This window comes from Cynocephalus volans, chromosome 8 (assembly GCF_027409185.1).
Source record: "Cynocephalus volans isolate mCynVol1 chromosome 8, mCynVol1.pri, whole genome shotgun sequence".
Taxonomy (NCBI): domain Eukaryota; kingdom Metazoa; phylum Chordata; class Mammalia; order Dermoptera; family Cynocephalidae; genus Cynocephalus; species Cynocephalus volans.
Window position 1 is genome coordinate 123,467,128 of NC_084467.1, and position 25,877 is coordinate 123,493,004.

A 25,877-nucleotide genomic window follows, 5' to 3' on the forward strand; every position below is an offset into this window, starting at 1 on the left:
TAAATAAAATAATGCATATCATTTTTGCCCTCTTAGGGTGGTTCTCCCCTTATCCCATGGATCCCAGTGACATTCACTTTGCCCTTGGTCACCTGAAGGCACCCAGCCTGGCCGCGGTAGGGGAAACAGGATTGCTTTGGCCCTGGCTCTCCAAGGATTGGAGGCCTTAGAGAAATCTCAAAAGAGTATTAACACTGGCCATCCACGTGGAGAAGGGAGGAGGGGAGATACATATTCCTCTGTTTCCCACCCAAAGGTGTAGGAAAGGAAGGCAGAGTTTGGGAACCAAGGCTAGGCCATGTAGGCATTTGAAGTCCAGGCTGACCTAGGAGGCTTCACTTCAAGGGTTGGGGATGGACTTGAGACCTGGATGAATCCAGTCTTTCCACACTCAAAAAGATATGGCAGGCACAACTCCTGCTTCAACACAGCTCCCAGCCAGCCAGCCCAGTCATCCCATGGTGAGTGCTGCGTGGCACAAGGTGGGATGGGTAGGAGGTCATGGGACGGGAGGATGGTGAAGAGACAGGCAGGTTGTCACTCATTTTAATGGGAAATCAGCTGTCCCAGGGCTTCAGCTTCTGGAGCCACCAGCCATTGCTCATTTCTTCCTCCTTAGTCTCTGCCATGTGGTTCTGCTTGCTGGGCTTGCCTTGTCCTACTAGGAGACCTGCATGTGGACATGGAAACATGTAAATAGAGTAGGCATTAAGACAGTGACCAAAGAAATGTCATTCCTTAAAAGCAGATGTTCATAATCTGGGCTTCATAAATAGATTTCAAAGGGACAATGACCCTGAACTTTTATGCAAAACTTTGGGTATTCATTTTCATATGCATTTCTCTATAAAAAAGGGTCTATAACTTTCATGTGGTTCCTAAAAAAAGATTAAAAACTAAAATATTAAAGGACTGTAGGTCATTTACGTGTGTAACCCATTAGCAAGGCACAAAAGGATCTACAGAAGTGGGTGGGGATTCCAGACCCCCTGTGGCATTGTTCCTTAGCATCAAAGGCATAGAGATTTGAGGGAACGGCTAACTGACCAGTGACCTATAGCCTGCCCAGTAGTCCTGTGCTTGGGCTCACACTCCAACTGTGTTAAAACTTATTTCTTGAACATGCATCTACATTATTCAACTTGAAGTTGTCAATCAATTTTTCTTAAAAAAACAAAACTTGTCATTATTTTTTGTGGGTACTTGTATATATTGCTTTATGTAATAGTTTTGGCTCTAAAGAAGTGGGTGAACTGAATTTTTTAAACAAAAGGAAAAAAGGTATTTCTGAGTGCATGAACGGAGTTGCTCCGAGGTAAAGTCAAACATTGGGCATCCTTCTCTTTCTGCCCTGATCGCTTTTCTGCTTGGTTTCTTTGGATTTTTGATGTATCGGATTTGCTTACAGGGGTGTACTGCTGTAACGGCACACATTTTTATCATTACAAATTAATTAGCGCTGTTGCTTTTTCAGATTTTACGTATGGTTTCAGTTTTAGGAAAAAAGAAATCCCCAGTTCTTATGTAGATGGTCAAATAAATGTGCTTCCGTTATTTAAAGTTAGTAGACAACCTCATTATACATACACATAGGGACTTAATAGCCTAGAATTCATTCTAGAAAATGTTCCTCTGTCCACCCTGTGCTTTGGAATAGCTGCCGTGCTCTTTGGTGTCAATAAATGCCAGTTACCCTTCCTGCAGTAATGAGATTGGTCAGAGTAGGTGCTAGGCTTTGCCAGACTTTGATACCGGGTATGGCACAGGATGACAGACATGGCAGGGACAGGGGAGGGAGCAAGTGCGACAGGGGTACACGTGGGCAGAGGCCTGAGACAACCTCAGAGTCTGCCTGCCGCTCATAGACCACACCGGAGAGATACCTGTGTGCCAAAGTCATGTCACCAGGACAACTGTTTCATAGGATCATTACATTAATTCCACTATAGTGTTTATTATACAATAAGGGTGCCTTTGGGTTAGCATACTTTTTGTTAGAGTATGCCTTCTCATTTCCCAGATGAAAAACGAAGGTCTCAAAGGTGGCTTCCATGAGACCTGTATAAAGCCAATTGAAAAATCAAGCCTCAGGGGCCTGAGGTCCCATAGTCATGAGACCGTCCTGTGCCAATGAACACTGCGTTTGATATAGAGAGCTGGCGTGGAAATGTCTCCTTCTTTACTGAAGAGGAAAAGACAAGATCAATTTTTGGCTGCAGAAGGTTTGAAATCCAACTGAGTTTAAAGCTGTTTGTTCTTTCACAGAAAATGCCCTATTTCTTTTTGAATAAACATGCCTGAAGAAGGCATTTTCTTTTGTTTGATTTTGCGAGTGGCTTCTGAAAGCAGGTATTTTCTTGCTGTTTCAGAAGACCCATGGAATTCTTTGGGTGAGACAGTAGACGAGTCTTCAGTTCCCTGACGTGTGTGCGTGCACATGCACGCGCGTGGGCACACAAAGAGGTAGGTGGGGTTGCCTCTCAGTCTCCGTTCATCTGATACGCATGTACGGAGACTTTCTTTCTTTCCTAATTAATTAAAAGTAATAGCTTTCCATAGTTTCTGGTACGTGAGGGAGTGAAGTGGGAAATAATTTAATTGGCTGTCTTGCTTTGAAAGCCCAGTTTAATGAAATAGTTCTCAGCCTGTAGTGCATGTATTATCTTTCCTATTAACTTTCCAGTTAACATTTCATTGGATCACGTCTGTGTGGAATATTCTAATTGGTCTGAAGTGTGGGGGTGATGGAACAAGAGCAGACGGAGAGATAACCAGCTGTTGCCCTCATCCCCAGGGCCTGTGTATGTCCTGATGTGGCTGTAGGTTTTCCCCAGTGCCTTTCCTTGGAAGAACTCAAAGTGCTTGACATAAGTCCTGCCCTGTCACTTTACCCATCCTCACAGAGCCCTGGGCCAGAAAGGCAATGTCCCCTCACGCAGACTGGCTGATGCACTGGATAGAGAGAAGACTAAGGGGCTTCCCTGCGATGTGTGACCCCAAGGGGGAAATGAGTGGCTCTTAAAGCTTCCTGAGAGCATTGTTGCCCTGAGGGCAGGGACTGTTGAGCCTGGCCCCTAGGAGACTAAATATACAGATTTATTGAAAGAGTAAGTATTCAGAGGGATTGCACAATACCCTTCCTGTCCCACTGTTCTTGTGAGGAAAGCAGTGAGTTGGAGGTGGGCATGACATGGGGCTGGGATGGGGGAGGCATGCAGGCGCCTGGGTCACTGAAGGAGGCCGGCTCTCTCAAGGGCATGTGGGTGCAGGGGCAGTGTTCGCACAAACCTGAGAGTGAGTGCCTTCTAACTTCTTCATCCCAGCTGTCTTGCTTGGCTCACCCAAGTCACGGGCCCGGCATGAAGCAAAGCGTCCCATCCTCCTTTCTGTCTACTCTCTCAGTGAAGCTGGCCCTTAGCCAGTCTGAGGCCAGCCCCAGACTCAGCGATCTCAGCATTCACATGCTTCACAGCACTGCACTGTCTGCAACCCCTCCCGGTCCCCAGTGTGGTCCCTGGGTTGAGCTCTGTGTCTCAGCCCTCTCCTCTCATTGCTATAATTCTAATATCTATTTTCCCCTTCCCCAGGCATTTCTGACCTAGCACTCAGCTGTTTTAAGGATCAACGCATGTTTTCTGGGTTAGCCAAGGACAAATGTGAGACTGCAGGCAGAGTAGGGGCTCTTATGCTTGGCCACCTGGCCTGCTGCCCAGAGGCCTGGCCTCACATTTGTCCTGGTGAGAAGAGCTGCTTAGGTTCTATTAGGGACCACTCTCAGGCCTGGCTGGCAGAGAGGCAGTTTGGGATGTCCTTGAGAAACAGCCCTGAGGCAAACTGTGTGGCTGGTCCAGGTGGGGCCATGTGGATGGGGCCACCGCAGGCAGGTGCAGACAGAGGGGATGTAATCAAATATGCCTCCAATGTAATGAGACAGCCTGAGGGTGCAGAGCAGGAAGAAGGAAATATCCTCATTTTATTTGCACCCACACTACCATATCTGTAATTCCATTCCAAACTGTGGGGTCCCAGTCGAGATCTGGGGCATCAGAAAGAGTAGGGATGAACAGCCCAGCAGAAATCCACATAAAGGTTGAATACATGTAATATATATTTGAATATATGTATGAAATTATGTGTGTGTGTGTGTGTGTGTGTGTGTGTGTGTGTTTCTCCCTCTGTGTCTCTTGCTTGAGCCCATGAAAGCAAAAATGTAGCTGTTCCTGGCTGCCTTCTCTAGTTGGCTTAAACTAGGCAAATCCTGCAGGGATTTCAAGACTGGCCTAGACCTGACGTTCAGCTTCCTCTCCTTTCCAAAAGGTCTCTTGGAGTTCCAGCTACAAATTCAGAGCTACTTCCTGCAGGGCTATGCACTGGTTTCCTTTCTTTCCTTGACCACCAGGGTTCAGTCCTCCCCAACAAGGTGGCTGTGGAAAGTGGGGTGTTTAGAGCCCACCAACCTCCACAGAGGCCAGGCCTCACGTGGCAGGAAGAGTGGGTTTCCCTGAGATGGTTCTGGGCTTCCAAGTAGGTGGGACTTGAGGGCCTGTAACTAGTAAGGTCTGTGATTCTACTGATGTGACAATGCTTCTATCAAGCAGCACTTTAGATATTTTGGAGTGTTTTCAGGCATTATCCCATTGTGTCTTTCTGACTGTGATGTCAGCTGGGCTGTTATTAATTAGTATCTCAGTTAACAGAGGAGGAAACTGAGGCCCAGAAAAGTTTAAATGATTTGCTCAAGTCCATCTTACCAGCTTGGTCCAGATAATCTCAAATCATGTTGAGGTCCTAGGTTCTGGCTTCTTACCTACCTCAGAGCACTCAAGTGGGCCTCCTTTCAAATATGGGAAAGGAGAGAAATCACCTGAAGGCACAGAGTCTGGGCTACCTGAACAGAGTCTTCAGTAGCGCTTATTCTATCTTGTCAAAGAGCATTCAGGGATCAATTATGGCAGCCTTGTAAAGCCTCCCTCTGCTAGTCAGCCCTGCTTGAGGAATCGCAGTACTGGATAAGGTGAGAAGGTTGCTTGAATTTAACTGGGGGGAGAATGTTCTGTGAAAATGGAGTAAAGGTGTGTAGTCAGCAAGACAGAAACTTGAGTTCTCAGAGCACCTCTAAATTAGTGTGACCTCAGATCTTTGACTTTTCTGCTTCCAATTCCTCATCTGTAAAATGGGGATATAATGACAATCTTACAGGACTGCTGAGAATAAAATGATAAAACATTTGTGTCTGTGTTATGTACACTGTACCATACTAATCAAATGGGAGAGGATGCTATTAATAATAATGATGACAGAAAGATCAGGGCAGTCCTAAGATTTCTCATCTTGAACAGAGATTCTTTTTACTCTACACAAAAGAAATTAAAAACCCTTTGTAAACTGTAAAGCACTTACACATGAAAGGAGCTGTTAGGAAGACTGAGGTTGGAGATGGGATCTGTCATGGGAGAGGACGTGGCTGACCTGGGAGGGTAGTGGCACTCTGTCTCCCCAGACGCATTCCTACAAAAGTGTTTGGAATGACCAAATAACCTTGGCTGGCCACTGAACTGGCAATTCTCCAGAAGGCCTTCCATAGGCAGATGTCCTACCAGGGAAACTGGAACCAGATGTACTCAAAATCTCAAAAGAAATTAATGGCAATAAGACTTTGGGGTAAAAATATCTGTGTGCACTGAGCTTGCTCACTCAACTCTCTTTCTATCTAAGGATCATTTAGGCTTAATTATAGAGTTCAGGCGTTCATTGGGTTTTTGATTAATTTTCTTTTCAGCTGGAAGAGGGTGTGAGTGCAGTGGGTCTGTGTGTGTGTGTGTGTGTGTGTGTGTGTGTGTGTGTGTTTACATCTTTCTTTGCAACTCAGTTGGGAGCTGGCTCTGGCAGGGTTTAATTGTGCCCTCAGATCTAACAAGATCGTTCAATGTGCCAACTGGGGCTCAGAAAGCCATTGTTTCCACTGTCTCTGCCCCATGGGCTGCTCCTGCCACACTGAGGGATGGCGGGTGGCAGGGCCTCGCTCAGCTGGGACCTCAGCTGCGGGAGGCATGCTTTCCTCCCCCTTTTTGTACTTGTGGTTTTTAAGGGATTCTGAGACCAGGAGAGCAGATTTCCTGCTTTACTAATTGCCAGTACTGTGCTGAGAGCTGCCGAGTGATGGCCAGCTCACCCACACTGCAGCCCCTGCCAGGCATTTTTCTGGGCCAACCTCCCTGGGGATTGCAAGGTTCTCTGCATAAGAAAACAGTGTCTGTCCTCTTATTTTTAATATGTCCACTTAGTAGATTGGTAGAGACTACAAGGCTGTGTAGGCAAAAGTGACTTGATTTCTCCTTTATTTTCTTCTCTTTTGTGCTCTCTAGGCAGGGACTAACCAGGGAAGCAGCACGGTATAGTACAACATGGGATTTGGAGCCCCAAAGGCCCAGTTTGAATCCCGGCTCCTGACATTTCCTGTTTCTGTGCCTGTGGATATGTAACTTAACCTCTTTGGGCTTAATTGATTATCTGTAAAATGGGGATGATAATAGTAATAAGAAGAATATTACACTGCTCGTAGGACTGTCTGGAGATAAGAAAATGCATGTACAAGTGTTTTGTGAAACACTCTGTTAAATCATAGTTCTTTTATTTTACTGCTCAGGATTGCTGCTTAGAATCTGACTGACCTATGAGATTTCATTCCTAGCACCAGGACAGAGGGAGTTGTAAAAAGGTCCATGGAATAAGAGGTGGAAAGGGGACTAGCCTCCAAGCTTCCCATGTGCTATGGCCATGGAAATGACTGGAGTGTAAAATGCATGCAGCAAAGAGCTCAGATAAAGGATTCAACCTCAGAAGAAGCTGTCATGGATAAAGGAAATTTGGAACACTAATTTTCAACATAACAGTAACAAGGATTTTCCCCTGTTCTTTAAAGGATGAATCCAATTGTCCCTAGTTTTTAAACAAGTCAGTTTGTGGGTGAATGGTTCAGGGATGATGATGGTGTTTTGGCTGGAGACATGGGGAAACTGTACATTCCCAGTAGGTGTGAGATATTTGGGAGACTGGACCCTTCTTATGGCTCTTCTGTTGATTAGGTATGTGACCCTGACTAGATGACCCAATTTAACTGGGCCTCAATTTCCTTTGGGATCATAGACTAAAAGGTCTTGAAAGTGACTTAAGAATCTAAGACTGGGATGGCAGGTTAGCTCAGTTGGTTAGAGTGTGGTGGTATAACACCAAGGTCAAGGGCTTGGATTATCATACCAGCCAGCCAAACAGAAGAACAAACTAACAAACAAAAAATCTAAGACCTGATGAAATGCTCTTTCCTACACAGGAATTCAAAACGCTTATGCCACTAAGAAACTCTGCGTGTGTGTGTGTGTGTGTGTGTGTGTGTACAGAATTCAAACATAGCCCTGAGGCCACCCAACTAAGGAATTCAAAACGCTTATGCCACTAAGAAACTCTGCGTGTGTGTGTGTGTGTGTGTGTGTACAGAATTCAAACATAGCCCTGAGGCCACCCAACTAAAACTTAATCAAGGCACTGAATGAGCCCCTTTAAACTGATGGCATCTGGTGTCAGACCCAGGCACTTTTAAGGGAAGGAAGGCTAGATGGCAGGATGGAGGTGACCCCAACAGAAATTTCAAGGTGAATTCTCTCTTGTAAGAGAACTTTCATTTGGCAATATCCTGACTAAGCTGAAAGGTAATGATCCACAGATCACAGGAAGAAGAGGGGTTGTTTCCTTGTAAAACAAAGATAACTTTAAAATAATTGGCCACAGGGCAATAGAGCATTCTGCCAGCTGATTTCGGAATTGAGAGACCCGACTGTAGAGTCCACCACAGTATCAATGACAATAATCATAATGTGTATTTACCTTTAACTTTTATAACCACTTTCTCATTTATTTTTATAAAGTATGCTGCACCTTGCTTTATAAATACAGATACGCCCTTGAAAAACTTATGTGTAAATATAATTGCATAAATCATATCTTATTTTAATGGCTAGGGGAATTTGAAAACAAAATCTTGTAAAGGATTTTGTAATGTAATTTTTTTTTCTCATTAATCTGTTGCTTGTTACAATTTTGGATTTTTAAATATCAGGTTTTCTTAAAGTGGGGCCGCATGGATTAGATTCCAGGATCAGTATCCACTCTTCAGAATCCCATAAGGGTAGGATTCAATCCAAGGTAGAGATTGCTGTGTCTGATGTCAGCATGAAAAGTAAGCAGCTTTATACTTCAGCCATGGTGCTCTTTGGGGCTACCTCTCTCATAAAATGTAAGGAAGCATGGAAAGAGACAGAGGAATCCAAATGTAGCAGCTCGATTATTTCTAAATGGAATGTCCCCAGGTCTTCTGTCACTGATGTGTCATTAATGTGCTGTTATAAATAACATGCCATCAATAACTAATCTATAAGAGAATAGCAAATGGTTGAAATGTGAAGTTAACACTACATAACTTGGAGTGGATCTGTTAGCATTGTCATGTAAATAAGTGCCACCACCCCCCAGGACTAGAACCGGAAAGAAATTAGATTAAATTGCATTTTTAATAAAAGTAATAAATAAGTCCTCTTGCTTCTGCTTTTTTCTGGTAGAAGAAAGGTCTTTGGAGTCAACCATGGGATTGTAATAATTGCTTTGAACCTCAACTCTCTCACTTCTGAAATTAGGCTGGCAGTAACTACTCATTAAACCCACAATGATATTGTTTAAATTTCATAATCAGTTTGCATGGAGGGTTTTTGAACAAGCAACCCTATATATATCTATGACAATGTGCACTATTGAGAAAAAAAGAAAAGCTCTTTTTTGAGGGATGGGGAGGAGTGAGGGTGATTTAAGCTACAAAAGCTGAAAAAAATCCTCATAGTAAAGACTGGAAAGTCTTTAAAAAGTTTTTATTGGACTGACTAAAGAAAACCTGGCCTCTAATCTTTATTGGTTGGATCTCAGCAATACAGCCTTGCTTAATGTGAGTAGCTCAGATTTTCATTAAGGAGCTCTGAAGTGAAACCTTTAGAAAGCACTTTCTCACAAATGCTCATGCAGTCAAAGTTGAGCTTCTGTGAAAAAGAGCTAAAATAAACATATGGATATATAGTGTATGCACAAAGTTGTGTATGCATAAAGCTGCAGGTACATATGCAGGCACTGCTGGCAAATCTGCTAGTAATTATGCTATATGCATCCTGGCATGTGTGTGTGTGTGTGTGTGTGTGTGTGTGTGTGTGTGTGTGCGCGTGCGCGTGCGCGCATTCCTACATGTGTGCATTCTATGTGTTGAAATCATTCAGAAAGTAAAAACAAAAATGAAAATAGCATTCTTATTTGTTGAAAAGTCTGAAAACTCTACATGGATCCATGGCTTATTAGTTTTTCTTTAAATTTAGGGCTGGTGATGGGAACAGAATAAGCCTGTAAACAAAATCACATTTCAGTTACACTAAAAACAGGCTAAGGGCCCCAGACATCACAGCTACTGCAGAATACGGAAACTACACATCCAAATTCTATGATTAGAAATACTTTGAATAGCAACCTTTTTGGAAAGAGGTGGGTAGATGAAACTAGCGAGAATCCCCATCGGTTAGTTCACATCAGCACCACGGACAGTTCCAAGGAAGATTTTTTTTTTTTTTTTTTTTTTTTTCACCCACCTCAGAATAGAGCAAATACCAACATTTCTCCAGTTATCTAAGCGTTTCTTTCATTCTGGTGAGTGTGTTGACAATCTGACAATCAAACTAATAAATGCACAGGTATTAATTTGTAATAACAACTTATTCTTTCCTCTCCTCATCACCCATTCTTTCACCACCTGTCTTTCATTCCACCCGTTTTCCCCAGCACCCTCCAGTGAGACAAAGGGACTGTCTGTCTTACGAACACCTGGTGTGGATGTTTTCACTCCCACTTCTAATTGGCTGGGAAGCAGCACTTGCCACAGGCACTGTTTAATTTTGTTTCCATCCCCTGCATCTCATGGGAAAGAAATGGTCAACAGTTCAGATAAAAGAATCATCTTGGTCAGCTCCAAAATATGGCTACTTGCATGGTAATCACAGCAAGTCTGTCAAATCAGTGATTTCTTTATTCCTAAAAGGAAGTGCTTTTTCTAAGATTATGGTCTACCACCCAAGGAGCAGCCCTGCTCTTCACAAGTGGCTGCAAAGGCTGGCAAACCGAGAGGTCTGCTTTGGCTCAGAAACTCAGTTAGGCTCCTGCCACCTCCCTGCGTGTCTCCACAGCACGTGCTCCACACACAGTCAGACCAGTCTGCTTCTACTTAGGAGGGATCACGACCAGAGGTGGCCCCCGCTTAGGCCTCCACATGAGGACCTGGGCATCATTGGCATTGGGTTTCACTAGTGCGTTAGGGGGGATGGGTTCCATCCGGCTCAGGATCCGGGGCTGCTCCTGCTGAGTCCTGCCCACCAGCCGGGCCCGTTGCCCCAAGAGCTGAAGAGGGTCCACCTCAATGTCTACCCTCATCCTCCATTTGATGGTCTGCAGAATGATCTTCTCCTTCGTGGTGGTATTCATGGCCACCAGCCAGGTAGTGAAACTTTGGTCCCTCTTGATTCTTGTGAGCAGTGGCACATTGCTGTCGCTCACTGGCACCGCCCATGTCACACTGGGGTAGAAGTTGTCATTCATGCTGACGGAGAACCTGGAGATCTTGTTGGTGGGGCCAACCAGGGTCACAGTTTCTGTGGTGTTCCCGTACCAAGGGTAGCTCACCCCATCTGAGTCACTGATGGCTTTTACTCTCCCTTCCCTCAAGTCAGGCAGTTCCCAGCTTGACCTGGCAAAGCAGAAGAGATGCACAAGAAAAGAAGAGGCTGAATAAATTTTTCAAAAGCTGGAGAGGTGCCCATCACTTACTAACATAGTCAACTTGGGCAAAATGGGAAGTTCAGAGGGGAATTCAGGTCAAAAAAGTTCTAGGCTGTGCTGTTATAGGATTAAACGAGAACAAATCAAAACAAAAATAAAAAAGCAATGCCAAAACAAGTTAAATAAAACTATAGCTGACCTAATTGAAAGCAGGAAGCTCACAGAGAAAGTTGTGAGATGACAAAGAGACATCAACTAGTTGGGATGATGGTAACTAGCAGTTCAGAGGCATTCCATTGCAAGGACTGCTTTCTTGGGAAGCAGGAGGGTATGTAAGGTTTGTTTATTGGGAGGAGGTGGCAGTTGAAATCTGATGCGCTTGGAAGGAAGTAGCAGGAGGAATGGAAGGCAAAAGGGAGCAAAGTTTAAGCTTATACTAATTTTTTAGGAAATCACAGTGGTGGAATTCCCACTCAACAAAGAGCATTGTTTAACTTTCAGCCATCAGCCAATCTAGCACTTAGAAAACATAGGCACAGAAAACGATAACACAAGGAGATAACAGTCACCTTCTCGAAGCCACCTGAATGTGAAGGTTGGACTACAGGCTGGAATACACAGTCTGTAATATGCTGCCTCTCCTCTGGTTTCAAGTTCAGCCTGGAAGCCTCATTGCTTAGTCTGGCAAACCTGCTATTCTGGGCACTTGCCTTCTCCTCCTGGCTGCCTCTGACCTTGTACAGCAGGAGGGAGGAGACATGTGCCCTACTCTTAGCCCATGTGTCTTCCTCCTGCCATGGACTATTGCTAGTAATAATAATAGTAGTAGTAGTAGATGATACTTATTGAATGCTTACTCTATCCCAACCACTGTGCTAAGTACGTCATCTCAGTTAATGTTCACAATATTCCACAGGATAAATGAATTTTTATTTCCAATTTACACATGAGGGGTTGGAAGCTTAAAGATATTAAGGTACATGCCAAGGATCCTACAGATTATAAGACGTGGAGTTAGGAGATGTCTGACTCCAAAGTCCATGCTTTTTTTTTTTTTTTTTTTACCGGTAAGGGGATCATAACCCCTGGCTCGGTGTGGTCCGCAACACGCTCAGCCATCTAGCACACTGGCCATCCCCATATAGGATCCGAACCCGCGACCTCAGCGCTCCCAGCGCCGCACTCTCCCAAGTGAGCCACGGGGCCGGCCCCAAAGTCCATGCTTTTGACCACTATATCATATTGCCACCCGAAATTCCCTTACATGTTGCTGAAGAAAGCCAGAATGGAGGGGACTCAGGCTGCCCAATGAGCTAGCAGCTCCCAGAGTAGCCATGGGGAGCTGGACTGAACCCTAAAAAGGGCAGAAGTTTAGTTACCAGAGCCTGGCTTTGCATTATCTGTATTTCCGTTCCCGGGATGAGGAAAGATGATTGGTAATAATGCATAAGAATTTAATAAACAAAGAAAGGAATGAGTGCTTCATTCATCAGCTAAGAGGTTGTGGCCTTGTTTGATATAAAGTTTTCCACCTATGAAGTGAAGAAGACCCTGCAGGGCATCATACAAATGGCCTAAAAGGGAGCAACCTTGTCAAGTTGATGCTAACATCTCAGCATCCCTTACCATCACATGAGGACATAAAGACATTAACTGCTGCCTCCCACTGGTTCCCCATAGCACCTCCTATGCCAGTCAGCCCAAGCCAGAAGGGATGGGAAGGCTGGACTGCCTGGGAAGGAGGTGAGCCCACACCACAAGAGCCTATTCTCTTGTCTCCATGGCCTTGATAACTGCTGGGAATAATTGCAGTGCATCATGGTTGGCAGAAACTAAGTAATAGGAATTTACCTGATACAGAAAGTCAGGGAGAGCTAATTTTGCAACATATGCTAATGTAGCTGTGCTGAAGGCAGGAGCTCAAAGGTAATTCTATAGCCATTTCTTACTGTACAAAAGGGAGCAAGTGTTACTGGAATGGGATACAATCACACGAGGGTCAGAGGTGTGGTGAAGACCCAATCTGCTTGTTTGGTTCATGACATGGCCACACTGGAGTCAGCTTTGGTGCCTCCAGCCAAAGGGCCTAGACAATTATTCAGTCATCAGGCATTTATTTTCTGTGTTGCCTAAATCTTGTTTTCCATTTTCGCTAGTAATCAGGCCCTACTAACCTTTGGGTTCCTCTGTGGGATTAGAGGACAGTTATTCCCAGCAGTGCCAGGATCTTCCATCTTAAATACTGTGCTAACTGCACACTGCCTGGGGAACTTAGTTTTGGGTGGATGCTCTTTTTATCCTTTTAAGCACTGGTTATCTTGCCAGTTAATTTAGTTACCTTTTCTATAGAAACTTTACAGTTCATATTTTTGCCCCATTCTTCCTGCCCAGAGCCATGGGAGCAGACACTTGCACCCAGTATTGAGAGTCAGTCTTGTGAGAAAATCACAAAACTTAGTTTGGTGTCAGGTTTTCTCAAAAACAGAGAGAATACAATAAAGGTGCACTCTTATGCCTGTCACAGGAGAGAAGAAAGAGACCTTTTTCTTGGAGGATTCTCTGGAATAGAGAAATATGACAGGCTTCCTAATCATCACATCACAACAAAGACACGTGGCCAAGTGCAGTCATTGGGCACAGTGATCTCAGGAGGCTACAAATTGGCTCCATCTACCCAGCTGTCACATCTGCGACTGCTCTTTTGGAAATTCCTTGGGTCTGAGGTATGTTCTCTTTCACAGGTCTAGAGACCCCAGGACTACATCATTAAGGGATGGTTTGATTTTGGAAATAGTCAAAATTCATTATGCCTTAAGTCTAGTGAATAGAGAGTGGCTTTCTATTTGAAAAGTATCATATATTTATTTCTTTTATGAAAGAGAGATACTAGTGTGCATCCCAAGGCAGTGGCTTTTCTTTCTTTCTTTTTTCTTCAAAAAGAGAGTTATGCTTATAAAATGCATGACTGGTTTATATAGCTGATAAAATGGCTTTGATAATGGTTTTCAGAGAAGAAGTCCCTGAAAAGTTCCAAGAATAATAGCACCACTGGAGATACTCATTGACCACTTAGGGGACTACTTTGAATAGGATGCCAGAGGCACTTCAAATTCTGTATGACCCAAGCTGAACTCATCATCTCACCATACACCAGGCCCTCTTCTCTTGTCTCTGCTGCAGGGGTTGGCCCTCTACCCACCCAATCTTCCAGGTCAGAAGTGAGGGTCATCTTTGGCTCCTCTCACCCCCTCACCTAGACTCCCACAGTGACTATATCACTACACCCTGTGAATTTTGCCCCATAAATGATGCTTGAGTCTATCTCCTTTCCATCCACCTCTCACTGCTTTCATTTAACCCAAGCCCTCAGCATCTCTTACATGGTCTACTGTAATTGCCCATAACTGGTCTCTCTGTATCCAACCCTGGTACCTCTCAAATCCATCTTTTAGGCTACACAAAGGTTAAAACAGGCAAATCTGGTCATGCCTTTTCTCTATATAAAACCCTTCCGGTGCTCCTCTGCATAGACTTCTCTGGCATCACCCATAGGATCAAATTCAAATTCCTTAATAGGACAGATGGGCTCTCAATGATCCGGCTTCCCCATCCCCACATACCATGCTGTTTCTCACTTCTGCTTCTTTGCTCATGCTGTGCCCTCTGCTTATCCTGCTCTTTCTCCTATTAAAGTTTTACTGTATCTAACTACTCATTCTTGAGAATCATTACACACATCAACTCCTCTGAGAAGCCTTCTCTTCTGTAGGCCCATGAATATATCCAGATCTACAGGTGACAGATAGTATTATAACTATTTATTTATGTGTCTGTCTTCCCCATGAGCTTATGATTTCCTTGGGCCTGGGATAGTGACTTACTTTTGAGTCATTAGCGTCTAGCACATTGTTGGCACATAGCAGAACTTAGCAAATCTTTACTGAAAGAATAAATATTTTATTTCAGTCATTTTCATGCCTATATATACCTGGAAGCTTGGTGGAACTTGTATACAACAAAGTGTTTTTATCACAGTTTTTCCATTTATATATTCTCTTACCTTAAAAAATAATCTAACATCTAGCATTCATTTAGAGTCTATTATTAGAATAGCACCATGCCTTGCACTGAAAATTATTTATCCTTAAAGGGGGGATGGAAAGCCAGTCTTAAACAAAACCGAATGGATTAATGAACATGAACGTATTTCAGTGACTATTCATGCTATTATATTACTACATACAAAAATAAATGGCACAGACTCTGAGCAGTATAGGAATTCAGAAACATGGACATCCATACAGGCTATCACAGGGGAACTTTGTGGAGAAAATAGGATATGAATTGTTGGGAATAAAGACAGGCATTTTCAAGTGCTGGGGGGGGGCCTAAGGCATGGCGCCAGGGACTGGACCCTCCCCTCCCACAACCAGGCACACTGCCAGTGCCTTGGGGCCTGACCAGGGTCCTGAGGTATGGAGCCAGGGACTGGACCCCCCTCCCACAAACAGGCACACCACCAGCACCTCGGGGCCCATCCAGGGATCTGAGGCATGGAGTGGGGACCAGACTTCCTCCCACAACCAGGCATACTGCCAGTGCCTCAGGGCCCAACTGGGGTCCTGAGGTGTCAAGCTGGGGACCAGACCCCCCTCCCACAATCAGGCAACTGCCAGCCCCTTGGGGCCTGCTTGGGGTCCTGAGGCATAGAGCCAGGGACTGGACTCCCCCACACACAACCAGGCACACTGCCAACACCAAGGAACAATCCAAAAACATCACCTCCATGTGGGTGACCCACCACAGCCAACACAATAAACATGGCTGTCACAACCACCATGCAGATGGTCTGCCAGCCACTGGAGTGCATTGACACAAGGAGAGTCACCAGCAAAGACCAAAGAAAAGAATAGGTTCTCTCTCTCTACAAAGCCTGTTCCAGAGTGACAGAAGAAGCATCTGTTCTATGATAATACTGGGGGACCTGAACACATCTCTCAGTATTGGACAGATCATCTAGGCAGCAAATCAACAGAGTAACCATTACTCTTTCAGAAGGAGATAAGACATTTAGGGTAATTAGAAGGAGGAGGGGGATGGGGAGAGATTGGACAGTTGGCATAAAGAATAAGTACAATTTGTAAAAATATATGTACTAATAATATTGATTTGATCAACATATGTCAACACTGAACCCTCAAAATATGTATAATCAATTATGATTGAATAAAAATTAAAAAAAAAAAGATAGGCATTTTCAGGTGGGAGGTTCCATCATGGGTGACAACAAGCATGAACATGGAGTCTCCAGGAAACGGAAGAGACCACTTGGAAGGGCGAGTGCTGGGAAGAGTGTAGACAAAGCTGGGAGGGCAGGGTGGCATCAGTCTGCAGAATGCCTTTTGTAAACAGCTTAGGCAATTGGGCTTCATCTTAGAGGTGGTGGGATTTTTGCTCAGGAGAGTGATGTGCTGGGAAGAAGAGTAATGGAGAGAATTTGAAGGCTAAAGGGAGAGAAAGAGGATGTTTAGGAGCTTTTACAACATGCTAGGTGATCTTTGATAAGGACTTCGTCTAGGCTGATGGCTGAGGGAACAGAGAGGAGGGGCCGCATATAAGAAATAATACAAAAGTAGATTCTCTGAGGTTTGGTGACCAATTGCCAATTAGAGACAAAAGAGAAGGTAAAATGAAACAGTTACTCAGAACAGCCAAGCATGGCTGACTGGTCTGTGTGTGTATAAAATCATTCGAGAACTCACAGGTTGTGGTCTCACAGTAGCTGATTCTACACACATCCCTGGATCCACCCACTATGGTATTTTGGATACAAAGCCCCTGACTCCTCCTTTAGACAGTGAGGGTGGAATCCTGTCTGTCTTTGCATCCCTTGCCCAGAACGTGGTGTCTGGCACATGGTACACACTCACTACCCTTGTTTCTTCTTGTATCTCACTCTATTTTTCAGTATCCTTGCTGGTTTTGCCCATCTCTCAATCTTTTAACATTGGAGAGTCAAGGGCTCAGTCTTTGTCCTCTTCTCTTTTCTGTCTATTCACATTTCCTTGGTGATCTCCTCTGGTCCCCTGGTTTTAAGCACCATCTACACTTTGACAACCTCCATATTTATATCTCCAGCCGGAAAGGCTCCAGATCCATATACCCAACTGCCCACTTGCAAAAACTTTGCAGTTATTCTTGACCACTCTCTCACATCGCACATAATATGTATCAGTAAATCCTGTTGATGCCATCTAAATATACCTAGAATTCGACTCCCCCCTCCCCACCCCACACCATCTCCGCTACCCTGGTCTTTCCTGAATTAGTGCAGTTGCCTCCTAACTGGTCTGCTTGCTAATACCTCTGCTCCGGTGCCCTGGTCTATTTTCAACATGGCAGCCACAGTGATCTTGCTAAACATGTGTACATTTATGTCACTTCCCTTCTCAAAATGTTCCCATGCCTCTGAAACCACCCAGGAAAACTCCAAATACTTAAAATGGCCTATGTGGACCTACGTGATCTGGCTCCCCATTTCCTCTCTGACCTCATCTCCTTCTCTCTCTCTCGCCCATTCTGGCCCATGTGCTGTTCACTGAACATGCCAAATGAACTTCCACCTCAGGGCCTGTGCACTGACTGTTGATTTTACTTGAAGCATCCTTCCCTCAGATATCTGAAAGGCTTGCTTCCTTGCCTCCGTCAGAACTGGCTCAAATTCCATTTTCTTAGTGCAACCTTTCCTGATAATCACATTTAAAATCGCCACCTCTTGCTCCAGCACTCACCAATCCCCATTTCTGCTTTTATTTTTCTCCATAGAACCTTCTAATATACATATAACTTACCTTACTAATGGTCCGTCTCCCCTCATCTCTCACTCCCAAATGTAACCCCTAAGAAGGCAGGGGTTTTATATATTTTATTCACTGTTGTATCTCCAGTACCGAGAACAGTGCCTGGCACATAGAATGAGTTCAAAATTATTTGTTGAATAAATAAGTATCAAATTGCTCTGAAGTGAAAGATGCGAGGAGACTATGCATTTCAATTTGGATGCTGCTGTTTTTGTGGAATTGGCTAGACAGGTGGACACTGTGTCTATGAGGTAGTTGCAAAGCTGAGCCTAGGGCTTAGGGGAAAGTCAGGGTTGTGAAGTAAATTTGGCAGCCATCTGCATGGCGGAGGGTCAGCTGATGTGATGGTGAGGGGTGAGATCTTTGGGGATGAAAGAGAGCTCTCAGGAGGCTTGTTTAGATGGCCAGAGACAAAAGGGAGTCTGAAAAGCAGAGAAATAGCCAACGAAGGGGGATGACGAGTTTCCAAAATCAAGAGAATTTCAGGGAATCAACAGCATCAAAAGCCACAGAAATTGAAGACAGTGGGGTTAAGATAGAGCCATTCTGTAAGAGGTTAGGGAGGGAATGAAGAAGCACAAGAAAAACTTAAGAGTTCAGGTAATTCCTTTAAGAAATTGGACAACAAAGAGAGGAGAGAGATGAAGTAGGGAGCTGGCTGGGCATAATGGCTGAAAGCAGGATTTCTGGAGCCAGACTGCCCAGGCTGGCAAACCTAAAGCTACCACTTACCAGCTGTGTGAACCTAGAGAAGTGATTTGCCCTTCCTGGACCAGTTTCTCCGTTTATAAAACAGGGAAGACAGCAGCACTTACTTGGTGTGAGAATTAAATGAAATAATGAATGGGAAGTTCTTAGCCCAGTGTGTGGCCAAAGTTTAAGTTTAGGTATTAGTAACAGAGATGGAGGCAGGGCCAGGGAAAGAAGGAAACTAACAGCCACTGAACCCTTCCATGTGCAAGAACTTGACAGTAATCCTATGAGGCAGGGATGATTATAGTCCGTTCATACACAAGGCAAAGAAGCTCAGAGTAAACTACCCAAAGTCATATAGATGGGAAGGACAGTGCTAGGATTTGAACCACAACTCTCTGACCTCAAACCCTGCCTTTTCTATGGTACCATACTCATGGGAAGAGCTCCTTTGAGATCTGAATCTCATCCTTCCTTCCTTCCTTGAAGTCTTTGGTGCAGTGAACAGAGGAAGTACCACAACCTCCCACAGGAGACTTGTGTGCCCGTCCTGGGTTAAGAGCTGTCTGACCTCAGGCAAGTCACTCCTGTCAGCCTCAAGTTCCTCATATGTAAAACGGAAAGAAAAATAACAGCAGGTGTCTGTACATCTCAGAGCTATTATAAGGATCAAATGAAGTGATGCTGTATGAACAAATGCTTTGTAAACTATAACACACCATGCCATTGCTCGTTGTTATCTCATTCCCCTCCATCTCCTGCAACCCTTCTCCTCACGGTGATAAACACCATGTTTTCGTTTTAGACAATCAGTCATTGACCCAAAGCTCACAGTTAATGGATTCACCAATGGGCCTAATAATGAAAACATTGATTATTGGAACCTTCATGCTATCTGCATCCCATTTTTAGAAGAGGCAAATCTCAAGAAAACAAGCTCATGTCAAACATTTCATTCAAATAAGTAGCCCCTGGGTTAAGGTCCAGGCTCCACCCAGACCCAGCTAGTTCTCCCAGTGCCCTTGAGGGGCAGACCAACCTCTCTGAGAAGAGCCCCACTTTGCTCCCCATGAAGCCCTGCAGTCATTGAGGAGATGGCGGATGGTGCTGGGAGCAGCATTCTTGGAGTCAGTGTGTGGCAGGTGGGTGGGGGCTCTCCTGATACTAATTTCCCCTCATGGAGTGTGGGATGGGAGTCAGGGGAACCACACATGGAGAAGTGATTGTTTCAAGCCTGGAGAGCTTCAGGGCAGGCTTTGAGATCCAGGATGGTACTACCCTTAGACCTGGGTGAGAGGAGCCATGGCCTGGCCTTGCACTTTAAAGGAAACCACTCTGGTATCTTCTAGCCTTGCCCTTCCACACTGGGCGAGGAGTTGTGGGGCTGAGAGGATGTGCCCCTCCCTTTAGAACATCCTCTGGGTACCTGGGATCTCAATATTCCCAACCCAAATGGCCCTAAACATTCCTCCAGGGCCTATGCAGGCTTTTTTCCTGTCTTCCCAAGGGCAGTCCACTCCACTGTGAATGCACTTTTGGGCCAAGGAGTGGCCAGAGGGTGGCTGTTGTTGGAGTAGCATGGAGTTTCAGCACGTGTTTTGGGTATCCTCGTACCCATGCATGATGGTACCTCTCTCTCAATATGGTACACAGCTGGGGGCTTAGAAGGGGGAGAGTGTGGGGGAAGGGGGAGCTGGGGGCTGAGGGTTGGCTGTTCTTATGCTGCTGCATTCTGGCCCAGAGCTTTGAGGTGTCCAAGAATTCTGAATCGACTAGACTTCAGGTTGTTATAAAGTGTGTTTGTCTAGGTAGGAGGATAGAACTTACCTGATTCAGTATTTTGTTAGTTTGACCTATAACTTTTAAATATTTAGAAATATGGTACCCAAGCCTTTGTATTCTCACCCTGGGGCCCACATATGCTAGGGCTGGGCAGAGGTGGGAGACCTGGATGCACAGCTCTGCAACCCTGGACAGTTCCAATTTGGGATTTTTTTTCTTTCGTTTTATCTGCTTTTACTCACACCTTTTAGTCTTCACATTTACAAAGCCCTCTTACAAACAGCATCCCATCCACAACGTACCTCTATTGCATGAGGTATCTTTCTATTTTCCATTAGCAGTGAAGGACTTAAGGTTTCTGGTCAAGATGGTGTAATAGATGGTCCCCATTGTTACTCTCTCCCACAAATCAATTAATTTACAACTATTAAAAAGCAATGACAGCCAATCTGGGGCTGCTAGAGCTCAGGAGAAGAGGAGGAGAGACCTACAGAGTGCAGGAAGGCCAGACAAGCCATGATGAGAAAAAGAAAAAACCTCTCTGACCATTTCAAGCCCTGGCCACTTCCAGGCTGTAGCTGCTGAGTGCACGGAGCAGGAGCTGGCAAAAGCTGCAGCTGTGCCCTTCGGATGAAGTTGCTTGGAGGCGGTAGCAGAGAAGAGGAACTTGATGACCCCCAGGCCAGCAAGACCACTAATAAGGTTCACATGGACCCACATAGGAGCAAGGAGCCACAACAACTGAAAAAAAGGAGCTACTCAGAGGCTGGTGAGTCATCCTAAGGGACTAGCATACAGCCTATTCCATGGGAGGTGTTTGGAGCACGGGTGGTGGCGGAGATAGGCCCATCAGGAGAACAGTGGGACACAGCAAGGACAGCTGATCTGACCCCCTATCAGCGTAGGACCACTCAGAGGAGACTGGTCAGGAAGATAGAATTGCATGGGGTGCAGTTTGATGAAAAGACTCAGGACCAGATCAGTGTTTCTATACTACCCAGGTGCATTGAATTTCACTAAACCTGGAAGTCCTACAAAGTCAACCATTAAAACCTGAGCCACCAAAAAAACCTTCCCCAGGGAATCAGCAGCAAAGCAGCAATTTAGCTCAACCACAGAGCTCAAGTACTGGTCCCAACAGGAAGTTCCCCCACTTTAGAAGTAAGCAAAGGACAACAAATTAGTTCCAGTGCAGAATTTAAGTGGTGGGAACAGCAAATAACCCAACACAGAACTGAAAGAAAAAACAGAGTACCCACAACTAGAGACAAAGTTTGATATTAACTAGTAAAGGTCTCATTTCACGAAAGAACACCCATAACATCTATTAGGACTGGAAGTCCCCTGGGCTACCAAGCCAGAAAGGGGGGACAACCAAGGACACTGCCAGCACCACAGGGCCTGCCCGGGGTCCTGAGGTATGGATCTGAGACTGGACCCTCCTCCCACAACCAGGCACACCTCCAGTGCCACAGGGCCCAACTGGGGCCCTGAGGCATGGATCTGAGGACTGGATCCCCTCCCACAACCAGGCACACCGCCATCACCACCACCAACTAGGTAAGGAGCATGCCAAAAACATCACCTCCATGTGGGTGGCCCACCACAGCCATCATAATAACCATAGCTGCTGCAAAAGTGGCTAGATGCCACAACTACCGTGCAGATGGTCCGCCAGCCACTGGAGTGCATTGACACAAGGAGAGTCACCAGCAGAGATCAAAGAAAAGAAGAGGATGTCTCTATCCACAAAGCCCATTCCAGAGTGACACAAGAAGCATCTGCTCTACGATAATATTGGGGGACCTTTCAGCATTGGACACACCTTTCAGCATTGGACAGATCATCTAGGCAACAAATCAGCAGAGTAACCATTACTCTTTCAGAAAGAGAAGAAATCTAGGGTAATTAGAGGGGGAGGGAGAAGGGAGAGGGGTATGGGGAGAGATTGAACAAGGCGCATAAAGAGTAAGTACGATTTGTAACAATATATATGCTAGTAATATTGATTTGATCAACATATGTCAATACTGAACCCCCAAAATATGTATAATCAAGTATGATTCAATAAAAATTAAAAAAAAAAAAACAGTGAAAAACTTGCTCAAGGTCGTATAGCTAGTGAGGGGCAGAACTGTGTTGTGAACCCAAGATCTGACTCGAAATCACATGCTTTCTCATGATGCCTCCCTGGTACAAAATAATAGTCCCAAAGCTCTGAAAAATAATGATAATAGTCATTGATGATATTAGCTGATACACACTGTTATGATCTTACCAGTTGGTAACACACTGAAACATTTTTGGGACAATTGCTAAACAGACTCTCCATCTTTCCACAGTGTCTCCTCCCTGCCTATCCAGGCTCCTCCCCACGGCCCCTGGACGTCTCCAAAATCCACCCCCTTAAGGGTTAATGCAGGCACAGCACAGGTCCTCCAACAGCCTGCTCCAGACCTAAGGCTGGATATCAGTTCTGATAACATCACCCTGATGGCAGCTAACTCGCACCTTCCTGAACGCCAGGCACTGCTAGAGAGTCTGGGGTCTAACCACTATGTTGCACCTGCTCCTTAAAGGAAATACTGACTCCTGTGTTAACTTGACTGCACCTAGAGGAAGGGATAGAGGCTCCTCCATTCTCTCCTTATCTTCACGGCTCTAATCTAAGGAGTTACTATTCAGGCATGTGGAAAGTTTAGTTAAAGAGGACATCACATTCTCTGAGAGCTCCAGCTGGTCTCCATCTAGCGCTGAGGCAGGCAAGGTGCCCCCATTCACGGGAGCCTCGGGCTCAGTGTCATTTCTCACTTGGCAGCACTTTCCCTCCTCCAAACCCTCTACAAGAGGAGTTGGAAGTAACTGTCCCTGGTGGGGAGGTGAAGGGGGAGGAGGGCATGGGGGAGGTGGGGGCAGGGCCAGCAGCCACCTGGCGAGTCACGAAGCCCACTGCCTCTGGGCAGCTACTGAGCCCCACAGACACCAACTCCCAGCCCGGTGCTGGCACGCGTCCCCATTCTCAGATGGTCTGCACCAGGACTGCAGAGTAAGTTTTAAAATTAGGATCTCCCTCCTTCTGCACTGTTTATGTCAGGCTCCAAGAAGCTAGTAAATACCCACCTCCCACCTTCCCCTCCTCCCCTTCCTTTCTGACCACATCCCTTCCTTTTTGGCACACGGGGAGGCCGTTTTTCCCCTTGCAGAAAAGACAACTTCCGGGCCGGCCCGTGGCTCACTCGGGAGAGTGTGGTGCTGAGAACACCAAGGCCCCGGGTTCAGATCCCATATACGGATGGCCGGTTCGCTCACTGGCTGAGCGTGGTGCTCACAACACCAAGTCAAGGGTTAAGATCCCCTTACCGGTCATCTTTTAAAAAAAAAAAAAAAAAAAAAGACAACTTCCAGTGTTTTTCAAGAGTCATCAGTGCTGGGAGAGGCCTCATGTTTAAGGGGGGCTCTCTCCTATCCTACCCTCATATTTGTTTAGACTGTTTCTCCAGCTCAGGAGACACCTTTTCACCATGTATTTATCCTTCATTATGTGGAGGTCAGTTCAGGTTGATTCCCTTAAATTGTGCCAGCTGGGTTCCCAGATGCCGCCGCTGGCTTGTTTCTACCTGACAGCCCTGAGGTCTCAGGTCGGTGGCCAGTTTTCTGGGTCATGTCTGAAGATGGTTTACCTCTGACTCCAATTCCGAGCTTCCTGGAGCAGAGTGCCTTTCCCCAGTGACACAGGCTGCAGAAGCCGGTGCCTCACACACGGAGCACTCACTCACGCTTCAGGGTGGCTGTGCAGAGCAGCCTGGGTCTCCTAAGAGGGTCTTGTCTGCTGGCCATGCAGCAGGCCCTTTTGGCTCTTTACCAGGCATGGGCCTTGTGCTAGGCTCAGGGGAGTCTGTTCCCATCCTCAAGGAACTCACAGCCCACTTGAGGTGATGGGTCATACGCCCTGCTGAAGGAGTAAAGCACTGCTCACATCCAGGCTTTGGGGACAATGAGGGGAGGCAGAGGTGTCCGGGTATGGGAGTGGAGATCAGGGAGGCTTCACAGGGAAGAAGGGCTGGAGGAAGGCCTCAGAGGATGAGGGGGACTTGATGTGGACAGCGTTCCAGGGGAGATAGAGGCACAGTGTGGGGACCCCTGCCTCTCCCTCACTGCACAGCCAACCTCGCCGTGCCCTTCTATCAACATGTTTCTCCCCTCTGCCTCCATAACGTGGCACGAATTTGTCCCTTCTCTCTAACTCCGCACCCACCACCCTGCTCTGAGCCATGTCTCCTCTCTCAGGACCATGCGATGCCCTCTTTACTGGGCCCGTGCTGACGAGCTTGCCCTGGCCCCAGAGCCACAAATGTGGTTTTTAAAATTGCACCATGCCTCGTCTCTCTGAAAACACTATGATGGTTTTCCACTGACCTTACAACATCCATGTGGCATTACCTGCCCCCACCAGTTCTCCAGCCTCAACCCCACCACCTCCTTCCTGGCTCTGTAGACTCTAGCAATACCGAATTTCCTCGTCCTTGAACAAGACATGCTCCCTTCCACCTCTGGGCCTTTGGGCGTGCTGCTCCCTTTGCCCAGAACCTTCTTTCCTCAGCTCTCTAAATGCTTGACTCCTTTTCATCCTCAATTTGCAGCTCAGTGTCACCTCTGAGAGGGGCCTTCAACTGCATATGCATTTCAGTGTGCCATATTTGCTGGTTCCACACCCCATCTTCCTGCTAGACTACATGCATCCTGAGGACAGGCACCTCCAGCACCTCTAGAAGAGCCCCGAGCAGGCACTTCCTTTAAGCTGCTGCAATGAATGGGGTGAGTGTTCCTGGCAGAGCAGGCAGGGCTAGCTGGTGAGGTTAGCTCAAGAGGGCAGTAGAGGTGATAAGATGGAGAAGGCTCTTCTATAGTCCGGGGAGAGCCCAATGTGACAGCCAAAGGGATCCAAAAGGATGGGATGCAGATGCACTGGGATAAGTGTCTCTGGGGCTCCTGGCTAGGTGCTGCATGCCCTTTGTCTGACAGCATCAAATGTGAGCCCCTGAGCTGGGAGAGGCTGCAGAGGCCAGATGGTGGTGTCGGGGTGCATGGGGGGTAAACACATTCAATCCAGCCCATGCAGTGACTATATCCTCTACTTCCATCCCTTGAAGCCAGACAAGTGGCGGGTAGAGGGGAGGGGGAGGGGGAGTGGATGTTTTTGTTTTTGTTTTGTATTTTTTTTTTTTTTTGGAATTCTGTTATTGCAGGTGGAAGCTTAGTATGATTGTGAAAAGACATTATTGGATGGTTACACCAACATGTGAAATGTGGATATCTATGATTATGGGATTATGGGTATTTTCTCTTTATCTTTATTTTGTATATGTTCTCATATAAAAAATTTAATTTGTATTTATTCTACAATAAAAGTGATGAGTTGTCTCTCAGGATTGCATAGCATGATTATGAAGCATTTTGGGGAAAGAAAACAGGAGTGGAAACTAATCTAGTTGAATCCAAGATGAATTGAGAGTCACTAGGTATTTATCAGCTGAATGAATGAATGAATGAACCAGAGCAGGTCTGCTGGGCACAAGCATGTGAACAGGAGGGCAGGGAACCAGCCACCTGCTGGCATCATGCAGCATGCTTACCTTTCTCCTGCCTCCCTGGCTACTGAAGCCTTAGTGACCCTGTGAGAAATGACCA

The 25,877-nt window shown here is 45.8% G+C and overlaps 1 protein-coding gene across 2 annotated transcripts in view; it reads right to left on the minus strand.

The window, feature by feature from the left end:
• Nucleotides 1-615: 615 nt before the first annotated feature.
• Nucleotides 616-25,877, minus strand: part of FAM78B (family with sequence similarity 78 member B) — an 88,908-nt gene continuing 63,646 nt past the window's right edge. The window contains exon 2 of one of the 2 annotated variants that reach the window (XM_063107036.1): nucleotides 616-670. In XM_063107036.1, coding sequence (XP_062963106.1) covers nucleotides 616-670 — 55 coding nt within the window. Of the gene's footprint in view, nucleotides 671-10,299; nucleotides 10,823-25,877 lie in introns of those variants that run through there. The other variant, XM_063107035.1, reaches the window with a different exon arrangement.